The sequence below is a fragment of the Schistosoma mansoni genome, chromosome 4 (genome assembly GCF_000237925.1).
Source record: "Schistosoma mansoni strain Puerto Rico chromosome 4, complete genome".
Taxonomy (NCBI): domain Eukaryota; kingdom Metazoa; phylum Platyhelminthes; class Trematoda; order Strigeidida; family Schistosomatidae; genus Schistosoma; species Schistosoma mansoni.
In genome coordinates this window covers 13999658-14020787 of record NC_031498.1, presented here as the reverse complement: position 1 = coordinate 14020787, position 21130 = coordinate 13999658, and the positions used below count along the sequence as shown (strand labels likewise).

Below are 21130 nucleotides of genomic sequence, written 5' to 3'. Positions count from 1 at the left end.
AAACAGTATAACTTTTCAAGCCCCCATCTTGATGCTCAAAAGCGCTTAATTGTTAAGATTTTGATCAAAAATCAAACCAGTTGTTTAGTTTTCTTTATTAGAGGTAGCAATCCACATGGTTGTCATACATGATCTAATACATTAAAACATGACAAATTATGGTAATCAAAACTTTATTCCTTAAAACTTAAGTTTTGTTTCAAATATATCAACAACGAGCGCCCGTTCAATATTTTTGTAAAAGCTTTAATTTTCTGTGTTTCTTTTTCAATATACCAGTCAGTCATCATAATTGTTACGCTTCTTGGAAAAAGGATGGTTTGACCTATACATTACTGCACCAAGATCGAAAAGATGATGGGTATAGTATCTTTACAATGGTAAGAAATAAATTAGCTTTTTTAATGGGTGCAAAGTGGAAATTACTTATCTAAAAAATGTACTACATCATACCTTAAACCTGCTAATATTTTCAGTAATTTTTTCAAAGCAATGATTTGTGGAAAATGGTAAACGCTTGATAGAACCACAGAACAATAGATTTTTTGCATCTCTATCATCCGTTACTATTTTTTCTAAAACTAATCGACGTAATATTTCGTTTAGGACTAATTGAAAGCTAATAAGAATGGAAGTATTCTAGTGTTTTGTTGTATTTAAACAGTTTGATTATAGATTATGCGTCAACATTGACAAACCTATATAGAGGCTGATAGAGTAAACCCTAATTAAAGATATAGACATCAATTCCAATTATCTCTCGTCTTAAACCCCATTACTTCATTTAAATGACCAATCCAAATGGTACTAACTGAGAAGTGGTTTTAGAATAATCAGGGTAAACAGAATGTTTGTATTGTGTGTAGAATGGGATTTATCACCTGAATTGTTATGGAGTATGTCCGACTGGTAATTGTTCATGTACTCTAAATTACTGGAGGAGTAATTTTACATAAAAGGATATCAGTGATTAGGACAACCAACTAACAAATAGCCATTCTTTTTTGTTCAATTATGAATATAGAGAACTCTAAATAAAAAAGATGATTTGAAGTCATTTCAAATATGTTATTCTAAGATGTGAGTTTTGTAGATAACTTCCTAGTTAATGAAATTAGGCTCGAGTATCAAAATCAATTGCTGTTTAACAAACGACGTGGTCTACTGGTTGAATAATTCGACTTCAGTCGGCTTTATTACGCCATTTCAAATAAAATACATTAACAAGCTGTGTAGTAGTAAACACACAAGCAACATAAATAATCAAAAATATTAGTTGAAATATTTTCGTAACGCAGTTTGTCAGTTTCAACTTAAGTATTAAAAAGTCCGTGAAATTTATATCACTTACATCTCCACAACAAGGATAATTGTCTTGTTAGAAAAAATCCAAACAGCGTATGTTGTTCAGTGATGTATAAACTCATTAAACTAGTTTTATGTTCGTTTGTTTACCTGACGTATACAGGTGTTCTCAGATATTCCAGAACCTTTAAACCCATCAGACTACACTTATGGTCGAAGTAAGCCACTTTGGATATACCCAGGTTTATCTTCAAAACATTATCAGTATAGCACTTTATTACTGGATTCGCATAGTTCACATTTTGACACAACAATCACTAAAAATTGGAATGATCAAAGGACCTACGAAAGTCCTGCTTACCGACTACAAATACGTCGTGCATGTAAGCCGAATTAATTTTTTCATATTGTTAATATCGTTGCCATTTACTGATTTACATTGTGGGCTGTTCTACATACATTTGAAAACAGTAAACACATTAGGCATTACTAACATTTTAATTCACTGATGGTATTTTTGTTTTCTCAACTATAAGAGAACCTTGGTACGTCTGTATATTGTCCTTCCACGATATGGGTTTTCACCTGGAAGTAATATTTGTTTATATAGACTGAGTAATTAATAAAGTGTGTTCGCTGACCAAGCTAAATTTTTAGGAAAAACACTGATCTGCCAGGATCATTTTATGGTTAAAGTATCATCAATCATATTTAAACTCTAACTACCTTAGTGTATTTTTAACATAATTAGTCTGTTAAATGACTTAATCGTTTATCAGAGATCATTTAATGTCCTATATTTGTCGTAAAATGACGCCTTGAAAGTAATGAATCTCATCCAAATATGTTTCTTGGAAAGTTTCCAAGTAGTTTACCTGATGATTTATTTTTCCACTGTACAGACCAGCACTTTCAGTCTAGCTTTGCGAATGCGATCACAGAATTATCAATTTTTGTCAATGGTATTAAAGTTTTACTAGAAATGATGACCTCAAGTGCTCTTTGCTAATTCAGCTTTTCCCATGACCTTCGCCTCTTTTTTACTGGTTGCCACCCCTTTTAGTTCACTATTTTCCTCTTTGCTCGAAGGTTATGCTTTCGTTAAAATATGTACAGAGTCGTGCTATTTTGTTTTGTTACGCTTGTTCTACTATGAATATCAAGTTTTTCCTTTACTACATCTTCTTTCCGTGTTAACGAACAACCGTTGAAGCTTTGTATGCCGGCTGACGTTAGTTGTTTACTCAATAGAACAGTTCAATCGTTTCTAAACGACAGGATTTCATAGACCCGTAGTGAACCGCAAATATCGAGATTTCACAGGCCCATATGACCTTTATTCACAGTTCGAAAGTGAGGAGTGCGAAGTTTGTGAGCACTTTATTTCGAACACTTTGTAGTGCTTTGTTCCAATATTCTCGTTGTATTGAGATCATACATTTTTAATACCATACATTTCTAAATTTTTAGTTGGAATATGCGATGATGAGCCAACCAGCTGTACAAAAGGATGTGATCATGATATACGAAATCGATTATTTTGTTATAAAAGCTGCCCGGTGGACGACAAAAAATGTAGTAAGTGCTTTAGAAAAATTCTCGTGTATTCTAAAGAAATATCCAGTCGTTCATATTACTTGAATATGCATTAAAGTAATACATACTGGTACAGAAAAATTTATAAGTTCCGAAACGTCATTTTTCAAAATATTCATTTGAAAGTCATGTAACTGTTTAGAAACAACTAAAATCATTTAAAGTGATCCAAATATTTTGTCTAATATTTATTCATTTTGATTGAAGGAATTTGACTTGATAAAGGTACATTGAAGACAGCTACTATTATAATTTAGAAATACTTTTCTTCATGTTCCTTTGTTTAAAAACAATCCAGTGGCATCAACCGTTGTGGTCTAGTCATTCATGATGACACAACATGTAAACTGAGAACAATTCTCTCAAAATTACAGGACACGTTCTTATATGTTATAAAAAAGACAGTTTATTTCAGAACGACCTATGCAACTTTTTTGCCTATGCTATTTAAGAAAACCAGTCGGTGACTATGTGACGTTGATTGATAATAACGAATCTCAACTAATCAAAAGTTTTTTCCAAACCATGTAGTTTCATTACAAACGTTGCATAACTATGATACTTCGACTTCAAAAGCTATAGTGATTATGATTGAAAAGTTGACAAAAAGCTCAATAAATATAAACAATAAATCCCCCAAAAAAGCACTTTCAATAATACACTTCACTTGAATACAACCGAAAGTTATAAAATCATGCCATATCATTTTGGTGCACGTACTCTTCACTGTTGTTGATTACGTCCCATTTTCTTTTTCTTATAGAATCTTCACAATGGGATTCATGTACATTTAAACAAAACTATCAAGGTCATTGGAATTTAATAGAGTCAACATCAAACAAAAACTATCTTTCCTCTGAATCACATAAATCTAAATGGGCTAGTCTAATCTTCGGTGAAAACTATCTTATTTTCATGGGTGAAACAAATAAATCTTATTTGTGTATACGAGAAGTACGTGAAGTTATCCAAGACTGGTTTATAATTAGATCAAGGAAACAAGCTAATGGATGGTATGTCACTTTTATAAATATCATCGTTTTGTCGTCATTTTATACATGTTTATAGATAATCTATATATCAGAGTTTATTATAATGGAAGCACATCATCTAATGGATTCATGTCAATCAATAAACAAATGCCCAACCTTAATGTTTTTTTACTCAGTCAAATCATACAGCAAACAATCTGTAACAAAGTTTTCATCAATTTTAGAAACCTTCCGATCTCACTTTGATTGAAAGATTATTATATCGAAATTTGTTTCAACGTATGTAGTATTTCAATTACGATTTACTTTCATCTCTGATGGCGATCATTAGTTGACGTGAATGAATTAATAAACATGGCTAAGTAATATTAATATCAGAAGACAGCCTTCATAAGTCATCATAAACTCCTTTACTAACAGGTTTACAACTTTATTTATGGGGAATAATCACTTATTTAGTAATGTAAATAAAAACGTTCCATAAAAATTCATATTTTTGAAAATCACACTGAACGATACACAATACTTGAATTTGGTTTGGAAACTATTCAAGTATCTCTAAGTGTTCTGAACTATTGCGGTAGCTCAGAATGTCTCAAATATATTCTTAATCGTATAATTGCATTAAAAAAACTCGGTACATTTTTAAATTAGATAATTCACTAAAATAATACTTTCATAGTTTTCTTCCTTCGTAACACAAATATTTCAACGTTCAAATGAATAAATATATAAAGTGAAGAGTAATTGTATAGGTAATGATAGTGGGTTTAGTCGACTTAATTTTACATTTCAATACTACAGAATGGGCAAGACTATAATTTACGGACGAACTAATCAGGTATAAGATAACAGGTCTTGGATTTTGGTGCGAAATTCACTCATTCAATTGGCTAAATAAAGTTTTGGTATTTTAGCTTATATCAGTTCGTGATGAAAATCTTAAATCTAATTCGTAACCTTAACTATCAACTGTAAATCATAATTCCAATTCCTTACCCTGGTTTATAACCCTCATTTAGTCCTAGTTATTATGTGGACACTCTCAATGTCACTCTAGCGTCGCTCAAAGATCGTCCATACATTATTGTCTCATCACAGAATGTTGTTCATTTAAAAAGGAGTGATAATATGACTGAACTTATCTAAGGTATATGAAAATTTTTCGTAATTAACTAAACTAACTGTGACAAATAATACAGCAAAAAATGTGTTTGCTAACATATGAATTATGTCTGAAGGTTCTGAAATGAAAAGTTAATTCACCTAATCATCTTGAATTCCTACATCTTTTTTAATCAATTTGAGGATAGTTGTTGATCTTGTGTTAAACAATTATTTCATGATACATGATGAAGACGAAAAAACGTATATTCCAAATAATGTTTCTGTCTTTTCATGTAATTCCTTATTATAGTAATAAAACAAAAGGCATTTTATTATATTTTGTTTTTTTCCTCTCAAACTTGGTGTAACTAATCTGTAAGATTGACCCAGTTATCGTCTAAAAGTGATTTCATGATTCGAAGATCAATTTTTAGTCAATAAAGAGAAATTTTATAACAATCGAGAACATTTTACCAAAGAATGAATAAGACTTGTAAGAGTATAGTGGTTTTGGAAATCTTATTAGTTTTTCACTGCTTATTATGAATTATCTTATCTTAATATTAGAAATCTTTAGCTACCGAGTCTTATTTAACTTTATGAATTCTTTTTATGATCACAAATACAACATTTCTGGATACTTATAAAATGTTTATTAGCAAATTCAGTGGTCAGGGAAAATTTGAGTTTTGAAAGAAAGATATTGAAGAGTTGAAGATGTACAAATTGATCCGTTTTAGCACTTCTACGACATATGTAAGCTTATCATTCACTAAGTTGGAAATGAAGTGATAAACGTGACTGTTCATATTGTACAACAAATATCTGAATAGAATGTTATCGATCTACAAGAGGACCAAATGATTGCTATATTCTTCCTTATCTGTCATGATAAGAGATTTTCCAATCAATCAAGAACATTCTCAACAGGATATTAAAGTATTTTTACGAGGTTTTTTATATATGAGATAAAAGCCATTTCTTTTAAAATAGAAACCTGAAAGTTTCTCTCATTACTTTGGTTGTTTCGGACATATTTCATAGTTACGCATGAAATGTTTAATACTAGTAATTGTATAATATTATTTAAGTCAAACAAATTTTACTGGCAAATATTTCCTAGTAATAATTGAACCTGTTAACTCATTATAAATAATCGTGGAATAAAAGTAGTATGGGATTAAATTTATTAGATTTAAAGCAATGAATTGTGTTAAAAAAAATAGAGTCAGTCAATCAATCGCTCAGAAGAAGACAGCATCAAATAGCAATTTTTAAGGAAATAAAACTATCTCAAACTTCAAACTGGCTTTAAGTTTCATGATTGACAAGGCATCAATTGTCACTAAACTTTAAAATTTTATTTTTCCATTGGTGGTATATGATTGTTTCCCCTCCCATTTGTCTTTAGAAAAAACTTGACATCAAATTATCATGTCAAATCGTTGTAGTTATAACTAGAGTAACCACTTTAGCAATTAACTGTTAGTATATCTAGATGTGACCTCATCCTGTACTTGTACAAGTACGTTGAATATTTATTCAACAAGTAAATAACCGAGAATAAAACAGAAATTTCTATAATTATATAGTCGAAAGTTTGATGGGACAGAGATATTATTCTTAATTGTTTTCATTGATTTAATAATGGTTCATAATGATCCCCACAATATGTTGGCATAATCATATTGTTTATGTCATCTCATGGTCTTTTCTGTATACAATTTATCTTGATTCAATCATAATACTTATGAGTCATTGAATCATATACAACCTAATTTTTTTTATATGCACTTAAGCAAATCATGTTAAACCAGTTCTGAATGTCACCTTTAAATATCTATTTTTAGTCTGATTACTTGTTCGGTTTTATTCCAATTTGTAGATTACATTGTTCACAGAAGACAATCTGATGTCTTTCTAAATTAGAGAACACCATAACTTGGTGTTAAATTATAATTTGTAAAGTAAACATCTTAACAACTATTATTCTCTTTTAGTCTCTAAGACTCTTTTTATTGATCACTATTGTAGTGAACATGAACTTAAGCGTGAAAAATCGAATGTATCTAGGCACAAATTATGGACTATCTCATTAAAATCTGATAACCATATAGTGAAAAGTTAATTTGCAAAATAACAATCAATTGTCTCAATCTTGACTGTTCCTTCTGCAAATACCAGTCCATCTTCTCTGATTCCATTGTTCATGCATTTTCATGCTGATTGCACTTCGTTTCTGTTCTTTCCTTATCTATCTTCTGCCAAAATACATTCTATGCCTGGCCATCACCATATGCTACCTATGTGGATATAAGTAGCCCACACTACATGATTATTTTCCTCAATAAATTTACATGAATTTGTGAAATTCAGCTTTCATATTGAATATATGTAACATATTCACCATGTATTCACTCAAGTTTATTCTGTTGAATTTTATCTCATGAATGGTTAAATAAGTATCTTGACCTCCTAAAAACCTTAACTTATTCAATGAATATTAAATATTTATCTGTCATTATTAACACTTCGTCACGATAACTCAAACTCTAATAGATAACTTTATGTAGACATGTACATAAACACTGTGTATGTTTATCTTGTTTGCGTGCAAAAAATTGAAATTTTTGACAAGAAACCTGTTCACTCATCACTTTTATGTTGTAAAATATTTATTTTTGTAAGCAAAGATGGATAGTGGCTAGCAGTTGAATCCAGAACGCGCGTTTCGTCCTATTTGAGACCCGTCAGCTGGATGTATCTGCATCTCAGAGTTGATGTTCACTCTGAGACTCGAACCCAGTACCTTAAAAAACACCAAAATTCATTGTTTTTCTGACTGGAATGTCTTCACATCTAATTTTGCTTTCTAACTAGTCATATCTGAGTGTCTAGTCATATTAGGTTAGATTTCCTGTCTCTGATTTTGTAGAAATTAATTAACAGTTCCCAGTTAAACATTTCATGGTAAGATAAGGTTATTAGATATTTGTTCTACTTATGTTTAAGTTAAAATAATTTTTTAATGCTTATTTGATTACTTAATTATTACTTGTTCATGTTTAATAATAACAATGATAGACAAGTCAATGTGATTATTACCAAGGAGTGACTTTCATCGATATCTCATCTTAGATGAAATAATACTGAATAACAGGAAGCCTTGGGCGGTTATTTCTTGTTGAATTCATACTGACAACTTTACCTGTTCAATTAAACTTTAAAACATAGACAAACAATAAGCGACAAGATATGCCATTTAAATTCTACTTTCACAATTGAGTTTCTCCTTTTTTAATAAATAAAACAAAATTTGTTTTATTTTACTAGTCAGCCTAGAGATATTTGTCTAGAATTATTTCAAAGTGGTATTCGCCGTTCTCTTGATTCGCGTAACACCAACGCAATGGAATTTCGACTATGTAAGTTTATTTGATTATGTTCTTTTTCCTAAATGTCGTTTAAAAGTAGTTCAGTAGGAAAAATGAGACTTAGAATTGTCCAAAGATTTTTTAAGTCAGTTGAAAATGTTACTGCTACTAAATACTTTCCGTTGTTTTCGCAGTACTCAAAAGTTAGCTGCAGTACGATTCGTCCAAAAGTGTGAAGTTACATGTCAAAAATTAAGTTTACGAAGAAAAAATAAGTAATTTATTTGAATAATTGTTGATCTGTAAATAAGTCTAAAACGAGCTATTAAACCTTTTTAACTAACGACTGGTCCGTATGCATAAAGTTATTTTTTTTATCAAGGACCCACTTCTTCTTAAGAACTACTGGATATCAGGGATTAGTTGACGGCTGTTCTGTTAAAGGTTTTAACTTTTCACCATTGTTTATCCACGATTGCTCTTGTATTAAAACCAACACCCTAATATTATCTTGCTAGACTAATAACTTAACACCGGTGATTCGTAACCAAATGATACATATTTTCAATAGTTTCGTAGCTGTCAGTATTGACAGCTACAAATTGAAAAATGAATGCAGATCACGTACTTTAATACTAATCTGTAAATTTCCGTTCAACTATCTTTTTCACTAGTTAATTCAGATACACGTATATTATCTTACAGGATGCTGATAAATAATTCTAGCTATTTGAAGTCAATCGGGTTGAAACAAAGTGTGATATCTCAATTTCTCGTATTCTCCAAAAATAGCTATAAGAAGTTCCTATAATTCATGTAAGGTGACAAATATTTTTCAGTGAAAGGGACTGATACCAACAAATATGAACGGTATGATTTTCGCTAAAACTCAATCTGAAGCTTAACTTTTAAGGGACTTTTGGATGTCATAATATATTTTATTTTAAATATTTGGTAAACTATTTTACAGTCCTTTGATGTTACACTGAAATCACATACCCAGAAGCATTACTAAAACCTATTTCTAGTATTAAGTAGTAACAATTATTTTGTTTAGTACTATGGAATTCCATATAGTAGAATATTTGCAGCATAAAATAATCCAACGGGTTCTTCAATATTTTATTCACTGAATTTCAAATGTTAACAAAATAGTTCACAAAATTGTTTTTACACAGTAATTTAACGTGCATAAGTGTGAATCGAACGTTTTGAGTCGGGTTTCTTCATATGATTTTTTATGGCATCTAATAAAAGTAGGTTACTGCTTTCACATTCATGAATTCTGATTCTTTGGTTTATTTTTATAGAAAATAAAACAAAAGGGAAATATATACCAAGTACTATATAGTCTCTACGTAAATGTTTTATTACTTAACATAATATATATGTTATAAATATATAATAATATCAGCTGATCAAGTAATAAGGTAATCAAATAATATTAATTAAAAAAAAACAGCCTGAAATCACCAACAATATTTGAACAATTAAAAAATGAACAACTCACAGATCCAGTTAGATAGCATAATTAGTATCGCAGAAGGGAATAAATATAATAATTAAACTGAATGTCATAAAGTAATAGTAAGAAAATGGGAAGATCGATATATACAAGAAACTCTATTACTACATCGAAGAAAATGAAGATGTATTCAGTTACTTCACACATATATTAGTCATCCATTTTGTCATATACCCATTCTAGATTTGATTTCTTCGTACTATAAAAAGTGAAATAAACTTTCTTACCAAAGGAATAGACAATAAAGTGAACAGTATCCAGCAAATTTTTTACCGACCCTAGAATTAAAACATAAATATTCAGCTAAAACGTTTTCATTAATCTCAGTAAACATGTTTCCATTTTCTGTCTTTTTGTTTAAAGCTCAAAGTAAAAAATATGGATCAAATGTTAAAACATTGTGCAATTTTGAATCACAGTCATTCAGTTTAAATAATAAAGCCAAAAAATCATCTAATGCACTCATATTAGTCAGAAATATTGAACCATTTCGTAAGTTATGACAATTTTTTAAAATTTATAAATTACCAAATTGAAATTACCTTATTAGATTGTAATGCACTATAAAGAGCATATTCTATTCTTCGTCTTACGATCGTCCGGATAATCGTTACCATGATATCTTCGAACCACATATAATCTTCAAAAAGTGAAACAGTAGTGGCAATTATTTACTTCTGACACATAACAAGTGATGAGACAAGCAAACAAGAAGAAGGGATAATTAATTAAATAATAATTGCCATGATAGCATATAAGCGGATTATTAAGAATTAGAATAGCACTTTAGAAGGTTGAGTCAGTTTGGACATGTACAAGCTTATATATAGGTAAGACCACCATAAAACATCAAAAATGGAATTGACAGCTAATAACCCTTTCGTTATAATCAGTAGAACACACAATATTTTCTATCCATTTTTTCACATAATTCCAAAATAAGCAATACTAACTTCCAGACATCAATTCCGACTTCTAGATTCATATATAACTGACGTTTCCAAACATTTAAAAGATAACTAAGCGATTTCAAAAATATATGTCCTCACATAGGCAAAATCAAGTCTCATTGGAAAAAAAAGTTTGTTCCTTAGGATATATACATTAAAGTACAAAATAGAACCGACTAGTTAGAAGACTTTAGTAAAACTGTTGTGTTTCATCATTGGCTTATTAATAGAAATATGAAACAAGCTAGATATCACTATTAGTCAATATAACTCAACTACTCATTGAAATCATGGCAAAATTAATTAATTAAATTAAAAAGATTTATCAGAAGGGGTTTTTTGTGGAGATGTAGTATTTTCATAGTTGAAAGTGTGAGTCAATTGAAGCAATACCACTAGGGAAAACCTGGAAGCACTGGACGGCCGTTTCGACCTACTGTGCGACCACTTCGTGGATTGGTTGGGGTTAGGCATAAACACCATCGGATACCGGCTCGGTGGTCTATCGGTTAAGTGCTGGTAGGTCCTGATTTCGAATCTCGCGGGGCGAGGTCGTGGATGCGCACTGCTGAGGAGTCGCACAATAGGACGAAACGGCCGTCCAGTGCTTCCAGGTTTTCCCTAGTAGTCTAGCTTCAATCGACTCACACTTTTAACTATAAAAAGATTTGGTCTAAAAATAGGTGAAAACCATCACATATGTGAGATTATTTTATAATTCAGAATTTTCGAATTATTTTACATTCTATCAACTAATTTACTTTTTATCATCTCTCAGAAATGTTGAATCCATACAGTGATCCACCTGTAAAATGTGGACTATATCAAATGCGACTTATTGGAACAATGAATATAAATGTTGATTATTTAATAAATAAATGGAAACTAACTGGAGTTGTTCCATCAGTCAAAATTAATCATAAACAATTTCAAACACTTAACAATGATAATCATTCTGAATATATTCAACCTATAAATAGGCATTATGATCAATGGTCTACAAAAATGAAATATAACAATTTAGGATACAGAATAAATCGTTATAAAAAGTCACCATCATATAAGTTAGTCAAAAATACAGATTATATGTATACTCATCCTTTGATTCATAGTAAAATGACGAAGATATTTGTCTCATGTCATATTGAATTAAGTGATTTCAATAGAACTCATGGTTCAACAGGAGAATTTGGAAATAAAATTTGGATTCATAATGATTGTTTATATCAACAAATTCAAAGTTCCTTTAATACAAGTGAGTTGTTATGTTCTTATATATAAAGCATAGCTTGTTTTTAAATGATATAGCTAAGAGATAATATTTGTTTGATTGGTTACGTTTCTGCATTATAATCAAAAAGCAAACATTGTCAACTTATCTTGTTATTATATAATTACTTATTACTTACTTCCGTTTTCAACTGGAATAATTACAATGGTTTTGCTTCTGTTATCTTTCATAAAAATAACTAATGCGAGAGATGATTTTCAGCTTAATTAAACCACCACAATTATGTTTACTTAATCACTGAAGTGACTTATTACTCACCTTGTTTCAATAATTAGAAGCAGATACTTTGAGTTTAATTAATTTACTGATAAGTTTTGATAAATTCATTTATTTATTTAAACACATAAATATTGGTTCAAGGAAGCACCAGATAAATATGCGCCTCACAAATCTCATTTGATTTGTGTGAGGGCTGAGATACTGCCCAGGTGCCCAAACTGAAGCAGGTGGTTTTCTTAGGGGGCCACACCCCGAGCCTTTGACCTGAAGGTCTAGTCCACAAGGCAGTGGAGCATCGTGAGGAGATGCAGTCCCATGGTAGCCGGTGACCAACAATAGGTTCATACGCCATTCGTTCCATCAGGATCCTGGAGCCCACGTGCACCATTGGTTTGGAGTCAGGGTTTTCCAACTCCCCTAGGTGGACACTCCACATCCACCAACCCGGTTAAAGCGCCGGACATTCGCCTTGTGAGAACATCTGGAGAGGGAGAGCGGACTCTCCCCACTCTCGACCGTACCAGGGAATTTAGGGGATACACATTACTATACAAAGTAATACATGATTTAAAATTAATTACATCTCATAACTTCTTTGTGAATTTCTCCTTCCCATTATTGTTGTTAAGACATGCTTAAAATGTTTATATTTGATAGTTGACAACGTAAGTGATCTGTGTAACAAGTTTGTTAACATTGAATATGTTTCTTGTGTATAATAGTTACCATGTTATCTCATGTTATCTTATTCAAAGGATTTTTCGTTATAACATACCTAATCCTATATACGAAGGTTATAATTTAGCAAAGCCACTTTATAACAGTATAGTGTGTCCTTTTTCAGAAATCAAAGTATTGATACAATAAACTGTGTTTAAAGTCCAAAGAAACTACTTATGCCATAGAATAGTAATTTTTAGTTCACTAGTTGAATGTTAGGAATTCACCAACTATTTATATTGTAGATAGATTACAGATACTTATTTATCAAGGGGTTAGACCCAGAATTTCATACAGCAGGATGAATTTTTATTGGTATAATACATTGAGTTAATTTGAACAATGCTTTTAAAGTTATCCACTGTATTCCATTAAATTCACAGTAACATTTACACGCTCGTCTTTTATATTCTGGTGAAGCTATCAGAATCCACATTTAAGAAACTTAGCTTTTCTGCCAAAGAAAAGTTTGACTAACCCTTCTCTCTATTTTGATGACTGATATAAATGATATCTCAACGTTTTTAAAATGTTTTCTAAATTTCTTTCAATCTTGTGCTATTACATCTTTTTTCTACGTAACTACCGTAAGCTTGACTTAGTGTAAGAATATTTGACAAATTCTGTAATTAGATTTTATACCTACTCTAAACCGTCTATCCAGACGCCTTCAATATTTACAAATAGCTACTTGACTGTAATAATTACTCTGTACCTCTTTCAATAACTCAGTCATTCGACACTATCTTATCGATCATCTATGAAGTTTTTCTATAATTATATAACACTAATGCTAGATTAGCATCATTTTGTTAATTGTTATTACTATTTTAATGAATCATATAAGTATTAGTGTAGGACCATGAAAAAAACTGATGAAAAAGAAATATTTTATTCAATGTCTCAATGAGAATTTTTCCCTACATAAATAAATATGACATAGTAATGCTCTCTATCTTTAATATACGTTCAAATTGTGATTATTCAGAAAGATGCATTCTTAATGTCTTCCAGTGGTCAGTTTCTGCTATCTATATTGAGTTGTTATGATTTTCTTCTAGTTCAGCTGAAACATATATGAGTGAATTCTACTGTATTTGTCCCTTGTTACTGAAAAGAACAGATAACTGAAATGTTTCTATTCCTGTTTTCTATTATTTATCATTGCAATAATTTCCAAATCTTTTACGGGCACATATGTGTACGTACAGTTTTCATTCATAATTACTCGCTTTACATACACCTAGAACAGGAAGATTTACTGGAATATTTACATAGCTGAAATATTAAGGGCTCAAACGTTTGAGCATGTCACTATATAAACAAACCTGAATAAGTTAATTTCACATAGTAAGTAAACATTCGTTACATTTGTAAGTTAATTTTTTCAGTAATATATGACTAGTCAGTTTACGTAAGATTATGCAAGTTTAAATACAATATATACATATATGTATAATGACAAAATACAATGGGTTAAGTGAAAATGTTTTATTCAGGTTAAACAAATTAATATAAAATAACATGGTGTCTCTTCATATGTTCACATACGTCACCGACAATTCCCCAATTATAGAAATACTGACTGTATTTTTTTATTTAGTTTATCTGATGCATAGCCATTTATTTTGTACAGAAACTCAGTTGTGTTATAATCATAAACATTTGGCGATCTACATAAGTTATTTAAATTAATTTTAAAGAAGTTTGCTTAAAACTGTCTTAAACATCATTGTCAATATACTCATTACGTAATTGGGAGATTTAAATATGTAAATAAAAAAAATAATAAACAGAACGTTTTATAATAAATGTACCTTTTTTCAGTCGGTTAATCACTTCAAACGTTTCTAAGAAATTATATCCATGACAAAATGATAGAAAAAGGCAAATATTTATGTTACATGACGTTATACAGTTTTATTATTATTATTAGCTTTATTAAACATTATATTTTTGGTACAATATGGAATTCTCAGCACAAAGTATTTCAAGAAGTTTAAGTTAGTTACTCCTTGGTCGATCCTGATAACAAATACTGAATGGTCGCCAGATACAAGTTAGCAGTCCAGGAATCGACATCTGAATAATGTACATTCTTTTCGCCGCATATTACCATCAACCACGATGTCTCTGAATGGGTTTTTTTTGTAACTTGTACGGCGGAAGGTTGTAAACTTTTCATAAATGCACCTTATTAGGTTGGGCGATTAATAAACATAATGATGTGTAAAAACAAGCAAAAACAGATAACTTGTTGAAATATCTTGTGAGTGGAAATAGGTAGCCCAAATATTCAAGCAGCCCGCCAATTATACAGTAGTACATAAAATTGGTCAAGTGAAATTGTTTTATTATCCAATGTACAATAAGAAAGCATGAAATTATAACACTTGTAAACTAATTATAGGACTATATATTATATTTATATAATGATGCGAGGATGCAATTCTGAAATGTTGACCAACGATTATTCATTCTGTTTCTCCTTTGAATATCCTGGACATCGTTAAGATTAAAATTATTATTGTATGATCATATTGTTGTTAACCCGGTAACTACTTGCAATAATATCTTTGATAGATGTGAAATTTTTCGTTCCATATTTAAACCATTTTATGAAATATATAAATGGAATGATAATCATGTAAATAAATAATATATTTAAAGTATCCTAATGGGTAGAAAAATTAGATTTTCCGACGTTTCGTGATTCAGTGTAAGCCACTTCTTCAGAGAATAAATAACCGAAGACGTGGCTTACACTGAGTCACGAAATGTAAGAAAACCTAATTTTTCTACTAATTGTGATATTACAAATTTATTTATTTATAACAATCTACCCAATGCTCAATTTATTCAAAATTATCAAATTAAAACGTGGTAATAATACCTACAATAATCATCTAATATAATTTTAATATAAGAACATTTATGACATTTTTAATACATGACAAATTTAAATTAATATAAGTTTAGTATAAGATTCAAGGATAAAAGACATGTGAAGTTACTACTAATAAATATCTGTAAGGATATTATCTTAAAAATGAATAGAACATATAATTATACTTGTACTATAATGTGTTCATGTAATATAATAGTAGAAAAAAAAAGAAGAATCTAACACAAATTGCTATTTCAATTTTTAATGGTTGGAATTATCTCGCTGTTCATATTTCTAGCTGAATTTTGATCAGTCTTAGTTGATATATGTACATTCTGGAGGAATTGCTTCGATTTGATGATTATATCATATTTCTATATAGTCGATGGGATATAGATAGAAGTAAAGTTCTAGACATACATTTCACCTTATTTGAAACTCGTTAGCTGGATTTATAACAAAGTTGACATTCTCTCAGAGACTTGAACTCAGTGCTCTTTGTTACAAACCCCTAACGGGTTGTCCAGTTAGCTAGAGTCCAGATAGCTGCTAGCTTGCGTAGAGGGTATGAATTTTAATTTAGTTCGTAATGGTTTTTGATTATCCCCTTATTGATATTTTTAACTGACATACAATTATGCAAAAAGTTCTAAGTAATTGACATTATCTGTCAGTGTTACGCCGTATAATTCAATTGTATATATACGATAAATGTAACCGTAGCTTTACATAAAATTTTAGAATCAGGTAAATGATATTCTGGCGATTGTTTAGCAGTCATATCCATGTAACACAAATTGTTTGTTGTTTTGTTTCATTTAATAGAGCAAGTTGTCTTTCTTTATGTTGCATTCAACAAAGATCATTATCAACCGAGTTAAATAGTTTATTTGTTATTCTTCACTCCTGTAGTTTTTTCTTGGAGGTTTGAAGGTTTGATTGATGTGAAAAGTTGTTCAGTCATTTACACAATTTGATAAATCATTTTTAAAAACCAAAGCTTGATAACAAATACATCCTACTGTATGATGCATTGAATAATTGTACTACTTTCATAATATAAACAAATAATCCCTAATTCATTTCTTTATTTTTATCAATAGGTCATGTATGCCTATCAGCGTATAATATCATACCAGTTGGACTAAATGACAAGAGACAATTAATCCTGATAACTTATCATATTACAACGAAAACATACTATTGTTGGGTAATTTCTAATTGTTCATAACATGAATTTTATTCTGATAGATATTTAAAGAAATTAAACAGAATAATGTTCAAAGGTATTTAGTTTTTCTTTTCGATACACCACAATGTCAGTATCATCGACTTCCTTCAGGTGATATACAAGTTAATGAAGAAGAAGCAGTAGCTCATATCAGTTTAACATCAGGTAAGAAAATGAGTATTGGAGACTTTTGTTAGTTAACTAATCAGTTAGTTGTACAAGTTCAAAAAGAATAATAATTTATTTACTATTTAAAATAGAAGGAATTTAACGATTGATTAGTTAGTTGATTTGTTAATATCACCAGGCATTTAACGAATTGCATAACCAACTTGATGCATTATTTTATCATGAAATATAGGTAGATATACAATTGAAAATGCCATTTATTTTGAATTAGAAACATCAGCTAAAGTTTCGTTTACACTTCTCATAGTTTTAGAGTCAATTTTCCTTCTGAACAATGTTTTCTTCAACTTAAATCATAATTGAGAACATAATTTTCCACTTGTAAACGCTTACTATTTCGGCAGCATCATTATTTGCAATTAAATAAACACTTTACAATGAGTTCAGCTTTCAAGTTTTTCAAAAATATCACTGAAAAACATGAAAATTTGATTATTAAATAAGTGGTTTTATGTAAATGTTTATTAACAGATTTTTCTCAGCAAAAGTTCAATCAAATAAGTAAATAACAACCTTAATTTGGACGAAATAAAACTAAGCATATCGAAATATTTTCCTTGTGTAAACGACAAATTTGTGATAACTTTTTCCACTTTAATGTATTCACATTCTTTTGATAACATAAACTATCATCATAACTATAAAAAGAGATGGATGTTGGCTAGCAGTGCAATCCAGGATGAAGGTTTCCTCCCATTTGAGACTCATCAGTCGGATTCTCCTGCATTCCAGAGTTAATTTACACACCGGAAATCGAACCCAGTACCATCCACTTTAAATACTATCGCGTTATCCAGTTAGCTGGTACGTCCAGCTGGTGAGTCCCAAGTGGGACAAAACACGCGTCCTGAATTCCACTGCTAATCACCATCCATACATGCTTGTAATCCATGTGACCCAAGGCAATACAAAGCAATCCGTACAGAATGTGCGTATACCAATATGAGACTGATCAATTACAGCCCTTAATACCAACAGGAGAAATCAAATAACCAATACAAAAACACATTATCATAATAACTATTTTCATTAAATAATTCAATTATCTAAATCACAATTTAATTCTTAATCTTCTAATTCTTATTTTTTCTTATCAGCTACATGTATAAATTGCCCATTTAAATCTGATGAAAATTCTAAAGAATATTCTAATAATAATAATAATAATAAATTAAAAAGACCAAATATATTACGTATCCAAACTAATCAATTAAAACAACAACGTCAATCATCACAACGTGCATTACGTCAAAGTATACAAATCAATTTAAAAAATAACAGTTGGAAACATCAATTAAATTTATGTATATTTTTAATATTGATTTATTTTTTATTTATTTTGTAAATACATTTATTTATTTATCATTTTAAAACAAAACAAATAATAGTTAGTTGGTTGATAGGTAGGTGTAAATAGAAAAAAATTTTAGTTACCAGCTAATAATATTTTTTAATTATTCTTAATTTTGGATAGAAATAAAATTTTATGAAAAAAAAACACACACACACCGTTTTTATTGTCTTACAGATTATTTTTCTTGATTCAAGTGATCAGTGAAGTATGAATCAGTAATATTTTAAAAATAAATATAAATAATTATGTAACAGAATAATTGTTTATTTGACATATATATATATATATATATATATATATATATATATATATATAATCAGAAGAGGTTTTGTGGAGTTAGACTCAGCGGTCTGTCGGTTAAGTGCTTTGGCGCGAGACTGGTAGGTCCTGTGTTCGAATCTCGCGAGGCAAGGTTCGAATCTCGCGAGGCAAGGTCGTGGATGCGCACTGCTTAGGAGTCACACAATAGAACGAAACGGCCTTCCAGTGCTCCCGGGCTTCAATTGACTCACGCTCTCAACTATGAAAATAAATATGTAAATAAATATGTAAATTAAAAAGATAAGGTCAATATATTCCAATATATTTTCACTCAAACAATTAAGAAGTGTATCATCAACAATTCTATTTTATGTACGATTGTTCATACACTAACTCCTAAACCCATTTCATTTCATAAAACTTTGAATGTATAAATAACATGTTGATTGAATAAGTTTGTAGTGCAATGGAAAAACTTTATTTCTTATGATTTTATCATAGTTCTTGACTGGGTAAAAATGGTCTATCACATATAGTATAGTCATTCAATCCTATTGTAAAACTGTATAAAAACCTGACCATCTAGGTTAAACTGTTGTAATCTGTTTCTCAATCATAAATCATGAACACCATAAAATCACCTTATTGAACGTCATTAAGAGATACTATTCAAGATAGGACTTTCATTTCAAAATTATCAACTGTATTTTCTAGACATCACATGAATGTCTGATACTAGAAGCATGAATTAAGCCTGACGACTAGTTGTTAATTGGTTGGAGAATGAGTGACCAAAAATAAGTACATTGTTAGTTGTCACACTTCCAAATAACTAGTAAGACAACAACATGTAAAACGATCCACTGGTAGGTTTTATGTATATGTAAATTATGTTGAAATTAGTTGGAAAAAACTCTTTAACATTACATAACGAGTGTATTCATTGTTCAGACGAAAAAAACATTTTGGATTGCAGGGATTCATTATTCTCAATACTATCTTATAACTAAGAGTAATTTTTTAAGTATTCGTAGACATTACCATGCTGGTGCAAATAAAGTAAAAATCCCATCTTATCTCACACATTTGTGGTTAAATATTAAATAGTTGCTCACTTGAAAATTTATTTTCAGAATTCTCACTCAAAAACAAAGGGAAAATATTGGGCTACTCATGAGTAGTGTAAATATCTGAATTAAAACGTTGCCCAGGAAAATATGATTAGTTAGTACTTCGACATGAGTGTTAACATATCGTATGAACAACGTAATCTTGGGCAGACCAACAAGGTTTAGAACGGTTATTGTCCTGTTTCTTGGAAAAGAACTATCGTCTGTGCCGTACAACCAGTCCAATAAACTTAAAGAGGATTCCGAGCTTTCATTAAATTAAGTGGCTTATTCTATGTGTAAAACTAGTTCCGAGAAGTGGTAACATGTTCATCAAACTCGCAAACCACGTTGGACATTTTAAGATCGAAAAACGTTAATCTTACGAAATAAAGTGAAGATACTAAAAATCGAGGTGATTGTACATGTTGCTACTGTGTAAAACGTTTTAATATGAGATAAAAAAATCTTTATCGGAAATTTACGTGATGACTAGGAACTCTATTCACTTCCCAATAACTCTGTAAATCACAGTTTATAACAGAAATAGATAGATATCATTACCTAAACCCGATAATTTTCCAGCATTAATCAAAACAATTTATCCCTTAAACAAATATATGGTGACATATTTCAAGGGAAAAAAACACTATAACGATTAACCAAATATTTATACGAAAGAATATGATAAATAAATATCAAAGAGAAAGATTTACAATAAGTAGATCTTAGAGGAATAATCAAAGTTAATGATTAAAATCACACAGATAGTAAAACTGGTAAAGAATAGATAAACATTTATAATAAAAAATAAAGACATAGGCAAAATTGGCAAATAGCACACGCTATGAAATCAGAAGCCAAGATTTAATGTGTTTCAATGAGTCTATTTGCACTCAACAGTGAAAATAAGTAGAGAAAGGATACCATCATGAAGACTAATGAATATTGTACCAGAAACATTAACAGAAGAGTGACTGTGTGTAATTAAAAGGATAAGACTAAAATTTTAAACAAAGA

The 21130-nt window shown here is 30.1% G+C and overlaps 2 protein-coding genes across 2 annotated transcripts in view; both read left to right on the top strand.

The window, feature by feature from the left end:
- Nucleotides 1-18874, top strand: part of Smp_150880 (hypothetical protein) — a gene marked incomplete at its 5' end in the record, with an annotated part of 40839 nt that extends 21965 nt beyond the window's left edge. Inside the window, 9 exons of the mRNA XM_018796905.1 lie at nucleotides 280-380; nucleotides 1469-1688; nucleotides 2776-2883; nucleotides 3665-3914; nucleotides 8334-8425; nucleotides 10263-10391; nucleotides 17070-17176; nucleotides 17218-17362; nucleotides 18484-18874. Of these exons, the coding sequence (XP_018652000.1) occupies nucleotides 280-380; nucleotides 1469-1688; nucleotides 2776-2883; nucleotides 3665-3914; nucleotides 8334-8425; nucleotides 10263-10391; nucleotides 17070-17176; nucleotides 17218-17362; nucleotides 18484-18731 (1400 nt within the window). The 3' untranslated portion in view covers nucleotides 18732-18874. The remainder of the gene's footprint in view (nucleotides 1-279; nucleotides 381-1468; nucleotides 1689-2775; nucleotides 2884-3664; nucleotides 3915-8333; nucleotides 8426-10262; nucleotides 10392-17069; nucleotides 17177-17217; nucleotides 17363-18483) is intronic.
- On the top strand, nucleotides 11630-12130 carry Smp_183610 (hypothetical protein; the record flags this gene model as incomplete). Its single annotated transcript, XM_018796906.1, has 1 exon — nucleotides 11630-12130. One exon carries the CDS (start codon nucleotides 11630-11632, stop codon nucleotides 12128-12130), a length of 501 nt encoding a protein of 166 aa, XP_018652001.1.
- Nucleotides 18875-21130: the final 2256 nt, after the last annotated feature.